General features: G+C 36.1%; 1 protein-coding gene across 1 annotated transcript in view; it reads left to right on the forward strand.

Moving 5' to 3' along the window:
- The window catches only part of EYS (eyes shut homolog (Drosophila)), a gene marked incomplete at its 3' end in the record, with an annotated part of 62235 nt that extends 55577 nt beyond the window's left edge, over window positions 1–6658 (forward strand). Inside the window, exons 3-4 of the mRNA XM_008949775.1 lie at window positions 3881–4074; window positions 6531–6658. Of these exons, the coding sequence (XP_008948023.1) occupies window positions 3881–4074; window positions 6531–6658 (322 nt within the window). The remainder of the gene's footprint in view (window positions 1–3880; window positions 4075–6530) is intronic.
- Between the last annotated feature and the right edge of the window lie 226 nt (window positions 6659–6884).

Genomic DNA, 6884 nt, shown 5'->3' on the forward strand with positions numbered 1-6884 from the left:
GTCTTCCACAATTTTTATTTTATTGAAGTAAACCAAACAAGAATTCACTGTATTGAAAGACTATCGTGAACTGATCCTGCTGCTGATGCCTTTAATTTCTTGAATTTTCTTCTTTAATCAGGATATTCAATCAAGCTAATAACTAAGGTATTTTTCGTACTAAAGTTTCCTGAACCTGCTATCTCCCCTTAGAACATTATTTCTCCATTTAATTTTCTGAGAATTTATACAATATATCATAGCTTTGAGTAGCTAATTATTCATCATTGAACACTAAAGGGACTTCAGTATTTTCAGCAAATATTTTCTTTTGGGTCTGACTGAGGGAAGGATTACTTCTGTTGAAATTGTTGGCAACAGAAATACAGTGTCTATGGAAAATACTATGCCTGTATTTTTTTTATTGATATTAAAACAAAACAGAAGGTTACTCATCAAGTCTATGCAGTTAAAAATACTTGCCCTGCACTATTTTCAATTTAAGTCTCAGCTGTCCAGAATGTGTACAAACATTTTCAATATGCACTTGCAATTTGGACCAATGTTCCTAGCTGCATTGTTCATTGCTTAAATGTTGTTCTCCTTCAGTGGGAGCAATTTGCATTTGACTTCAGATTATACAAATCTGGTTTTATCCTGTTCCCTCTCTACATTGCTTCTAACAGCAGCATTCAAGAGGTCAGTAAATGTTCGCATGGCTATGAAGTTAAGTATTTATTTAAACATACCTAAACAAGAGGAACTGATGATGACAAAATGTGTAAATTTCAAAGTGGGAATCTGGAATGAATTCCTAATTTTACACAACTATTAAGATGTTCTGTGCACATTTTGAGTCAAGGTAGATAAATAGATTTGCAAGCTTAGAAGACCAGTTATTCATCTGTTCTCACCAAAGGTTATTACATTGCTTACCTATAAATTAAGGCTTCTGTCTTTTACATGATTAAAGCAGTATCTTTCAAAAAACATTGATGTGAAGACATCAGCAACTGTAGAATGCAGTCCTTTCACAGTAGTCTGGTACAGAGACTTTGTCATTACCGACACCCGATCCCCGGGATAGCTGCCACCCAATCTCTACTGTTGGGTACCATCACAGACACAGGCTTCAATGTGAAGGATGCTGCAAATGGCGTTTATTGCGTCGCTGCAATTGCTTATATATGACAAGCCACACCCACAAGGCCCCTCGTGGGCAGTCTGAGCTTTCCGTTACATCGCGAGATCTTCCGCACGCCGATCCCTGCCTAGGGCGGGCTCTACTCACCACAACATCACCTCACTGGTAAAAATATATGAGGTGTTTCTAACTTTATTTTGTTTTGCTACTCTCTTCAGTCATTTACTTTTGTTATATTTTCCTCCACTGAATTAATGATCCCTTTAATGCTTGACATTTTCCCCATCCAAGAGCTGTAATCAAGTCACTTTTCAATCTTTTTTAGAAAACAGATTGTGTGATATCAGGTTTAGGAATGATAGAACAAGAAGCTCAAAATACCAGTTTTCCAGAATTCCATTTATTGACCTGGCTTGTCAAACTTATCAGGCGTGGATGTTCAGGTGAAAAATCACTGCTCTTGCTTGTCACATGAGATGCTGAATACAAGAAATTCTGAAGTAGAAGAATGTCAAAAAAATAAATAGTGTCAATGATTAAGGAAACATTCCCATTCAAGACTGAATTCTTCCTAAAAGACATTAGATACTTGGTAGAGTTTTTTATTTAATTTACTCTAGATAGACCTGTGAAAGATATGACTTGTATTCTAGGCCATGAGTGCAGTTGCTACCTCAGTATCTTCATTTAAATTGAGCCCCTTGACATAGTTACATAATTGGCACCAGATTCACACTGAACAGACTAGTTTTTCCAAATTAATAAAAAGAAAAAAAATATATCTTTTTCCCTTTGCAAGGCAAAGTCAAGGAGAAAAGAAGTTAAACACTTTTTTTCCATCCTTGAACCATGTATTTTTTCCTTGTTACACCTCTCATGCTGTGGGTAACAAATTTCCTTATCTCCTCTCAGACTTTTCTCTAGTCCTTTTTCAGCTGCTTTTAGTGTTCCCTAAAGCAATGTTGCACTATCTCTTTTCTTTAGAAGAACATTTCCTAATTTTTCTACAAATGATCAGAGCATCACCAAAATGGACACCTCTTTCATCTGGTTTCCCCAGCTGGTCTTCATTTTTCTGTGTTATTTTGTTCATTTAGTCTTTCCCATCCAGTGCTATTGTTTAGCAAAAAGTTAAGAAGTGTTGGTAATGGTGGCAGAAAAAATGGGGAGGATTTAATAGATTCAGGGGTTCAAAACATGGCAAGAACAACTCATTAATCCATTTGGCCTGTGGAACTACACTTTCTGGCTTTCTTTTGGGTGGAGCAGTTGGGATCACTGTTTTGCTGATTTGTCTTTTCCTATTTAAAACGTTGGTGAGACAGGAGTAACCATTCTTGCCAAATGAAAGGAGAATGTTACAAATGCTCTCTTACGTATGCATCAATATCAGTCAATGGTCTTGTTTTGAGGAATGGCTTTCTTAGCTTTCCCTATTTGCAAGCCCTAACATCTGCAAGTTGCAATATACTTTTACTGTAATTTGCTTACTGTGGTGATGAGGGACAGCAACAAATAAACAAAAGATTCTTTGAATATCCTCTAATGCTAAAGTGCAGTGAACAATATATTCTAAAAGATAGATCGAATCCATTTTACCTCATTGGATTAACTATTTGCAATGAACTGCCTGATAAAAAGGTAATTGTGGTTTGACCCTTTTTCTGCTAATGGGATTTTCTTGTACAGTGTTTGTTGCACCAGCTTTTCTGGTATAAAATGGAGACAGTGTGATATTTGGATCTCCTGGTAAATGTTGCTCCACATGTTTACAGTTGCTCTATATAGCTGGTCTGTTGGTAAGAAAACTCTTAGAGGCTCACTCACTTATCTATTAATTGGTTTAGAATTAACTAGCTATATTTACCTTGCAGTTTACAATTATAAGTTAAAAGTATACTATTTACCATTTCAAAACTATACATCTTTTTTTAATTTCTATTTTTAATTTTGTTGATTCAAGTGACTAACAAAATGCAGAATCAATACATACTAATACTTCATAATAGATTTATTATGAATAAATGTTATTGCTACAGCAAATTATTGAAAAATGTGTCTGTTGTAATCTGTAAGGTTGTGTTACGAAAGTGGTTTAAATAAGAGTACCAAAGTACAAGCTATGGGAAAAAAAAGGCAGCTCATAATTGTTGAGCTATGCAGAGAGATTAGTGAACTCCAACCTTGGAGGAGTTTGAGTGTGCATCTCCAGAGAGTACACTCAATTTCACTACTGGCTGGATCTATAAACAGGTATGGGAACCAACTCCTTGGTCTGAAAGTCCAGTGGATTCAGCTTCCCTTAATAGTAACTGCTGCCAGAGAGATATTCAATGACTGTTCAGTGTCTCCTGGGATTATGATTTCAGTTCTCCTCTTCTGTTTACTACAGATGAGTTTAGTCATTCCCACATAATTCTATCATGTTTATTCACAAAAAAAAAAAAAAAAAAATTACAGAAATGTTATAAGTTCTTTGTTTTTTAAATGGTGATAGTTTACAAATGTCCCAGTCAGCAACTAGAGCTTCAAAGTATAGACAGCTTGAGAAAAGCCACAATAAATAAAAGCTTTTCAGTCCCTCCTAAAATTAAAATCAATAAATATATGAAAAATTCATGATAAATAGTGGGGAAATACAACATAATAACAAGGTAATATTTATGGACGGTATATCAAAAAGCATTATTCACTCAAGCAGAGCCTAATTTTTTTTATGTATGTATTTATTTATTTATTTATTTAAATTTGAAGTAGGTCCATTTTGTGAGGAATCTGGTGATCCCTGCACATCTCAGCCATGCCTGAATGGGGGTATATGCCAATATAATCAGACTGGATATTTTTGTGATTGTCCTGCTGGTTTTCTTGGTCACAGCTGTGAAATTGATATAAATGAATGTTCTTCAAGGCCATGTCAGAACGGAGGTTCATGTATCAATATGCCAAATGTAAGTATAAACTTCAGAGCTCCCTATTTGAACATAGAAACATAGAATGGTTTGGGTTGGAAGGGGCCTTTAAAGACCATCTAGTTCCAATTCACCTGCCATCAGCAGGGACATCTTCCAGTATATCAGGTTATATATGAAAGCCCCATCCAACCTAAATTTGAACAATTCTGAGGATGGAGCATCCACAACTTCTCTGAGAAATCTGTTCCAGTGTCTCACCACCTTCATAGTAAAGAAAGTCGTCTTTTAATCCACTCCAAATCTACTCTCTTTTAGTTTAAAACTGTTGTTCCTTGTGCTGTCACTACAGATCCTGGTAAAAAGCTTCTCTCCAGCTTTCTTATAAGCTCCCTTTGTGTACTGAAAGGACTCAATAAGGTCTCTCCAGAGCCTTTTCTTCTCCAGGCTGTACAATCTGAATTCTTTCAGCCTCCCTTTATAGCCATTTTTGTGGCACTCCTCTAGATTCATTCTAAGAGGTGCATGTCTTTCTTATGCTGGGGTACCCAGATCTGAACATGATTCTCCAAGTGGGGTCTGATGAGAGTGGAGTACAGTAGAAGAATCACCTTCCTTGACCTGCTGGCCACACTTCTTTTTATGCAGCCCAGGGCACAGTAGGCTTCCTGGGCTGCAAGTGCACATTGCTAGCTCATATTCAATTTCTCATTGACCGGTATCACCAAGTCCTTCTCCACATGGCTGCTCTTAATGCATTTGTCATCCAGTTGGAACTGATACTGATGACTGTCCTGACTCAGGTGCAGGACCTTAAACTTGGCCTTGTCAAGTTCATGAGGTTGACATCGTCCCACTTCTCAAGCATATCAAGGTCTCTCCGTATAGCATCTCTTCCTTTTAGTGAACCAGCTACACTAGTCAGCTTGGTGTCATCACAAACTTTCTGAGGGTGCACTCAATCCCACTGTCTATGTCATTAGTAGAGATATTAAACAGTACCTGTCCCATTACAGGCCCATGAGGGATACCACTTGTTATTGGTCTCCCTTTGGGCACAGAGCTGTTGATTTGAACTCTTTGGAAAGGGCCATCTAGCCGTTCTTTATCCATCGAATAGTCCATTCATTGAACACATATCTGTTCAATTTAGCAACAATGGTGTTATGTGAGACAACGTCAAAGGCCTTACAGAAGTCAAGGTAGATGGCATCAGTTGCTCATCGTTTATCCATCAATGCAACCATTCCATTGTAGAAAGCCAGCAGATTAGTTCAGGCATGATTTGCCCTTTGTGAAGCCTTTTGTTTCTCTCTAATAAAATTTTCTGATACAAAATACGATACATCAGACAACTTTATTAACTAGTGCTTCTTTCGTATTCTTGCTTTTCCTGTGATTTTTTTCCTGTTGATTTCTTTTTTTTTCTTTCTTCCTTTGTTGTCATATTTCAAACTGCATATCAACGTTCTTTCATTGGCATGACTACTAGAAATAGTAGTAAATATACAAAACCTAAATAGTGAAAGAAGGGTTCAAAATCTCAGGTGACACATGCCAGTGATACATACTCTTACACAGAGACAGAAAAAAACTGACATCTAAACTGCTGAACAAATTGATAGATTTCTAAATTATACAATATGTCTAAATATTTTGTCTGGTAGATATACTGGCACATTCTATTTTGTACAATCATTTCTACTGACAAACAGATGTAGTAGTTTTTTTTACACATATAGAAATCTGTGGAGATGTTAAAAGTTCCTCAATCATGCCCTTATGACCAGTTCTAAAGAAACACCTACATGCTACCAATTTCACTGGAGGAACAAACTCTAATATATGTTTCTTTTACTTTCTGACATCAAAAGGCCTATCAAGAACATTGTATAAAAAAATAAGGGTGAGAGTGCCAGCTCTAAGAAATATTTTTTTTTGGTAAAATAATTTACTGTTCTCACTGTGTAAATTACAGATTGCAGTGACTGACAGATGTCTTTCAGCAGCTTAGAGAGCATAGTCTCTGTGCTTCATATTGAAGGGGAAAAAGAATACACACTTTTCTTTCCTGCTCTAGTTAGTGAATACTGTCTGGTATCTGGTGTACCTTCTGCACCATTACTGTTAGATAGATGCAAACATTACACGGGAAAAAATTCAGAACTGATGAAAAATCCTAAACGAGTTATAAAGCTCCTTCTTGATTCAGTAATAAAATCACATAGCCAGCCAAATTTAGAGTTGGTATATTTCCAACTAGCAAACCAACTCTCTGGTATAATCTGTGCTGGAAGGCCTATTCCACTTGTCCTAAATTATGTTTGTAACCTATTTGGGGCTAGGACTACTTTTTGTTTTCTGTCTTTGTAGACTGTTTAACATGATGAAACCCTGTCCTAGTTAGAGTCTCTATAGTAATGGACGTAAACATTAATTTCTATATTGCCTTGGGTACAACAAATAATTATTTCTGATTTCCTTTTCTTTTATAGGATGTGACATGTATCTGTCTGCCAATATTCACTGGCAAGTTCTGTGAGAAAATACTGAATCCATGTGAATTATTGCCTTGCTTAAACAATGCAACTTGTGTAGCTCAACAGCAGAACTATAACTGCCGGTAAGATTAGAAATTAATTTATTTCAGTACATTGTTGGATCACTTGCTGATATCCCACTGATTGCAGAAAGAAAAGATGTTGTCTGTCACAGAAAACACGGAAAAATATAAACTTTTCTTTAGGAATTTTTTATTTCTTTTTAGTGTTCAACTGTTAGTCTTGAAAACCCTTTAAGTGCTACAAAAAATTTTTAAAAAATTAAGGAGTCATAAATTGTTTCATCAT

The sequence above is a fragment of the Merops nubicus genome, unplaced genomic scaffold (assembly GCF_000691845.1).
Source record: "Merops nubicus isolate BGI_N331 unplaced genomic scaffold, ASM69184v1 scaffold1741, whole genome shotgun sequence".
NCBI classification, from domain to species: Eukaryota; Metazoa; Chordata; class Aves; order Coraciiformes; family Meropidae; genus Merops; species Merops nubicus.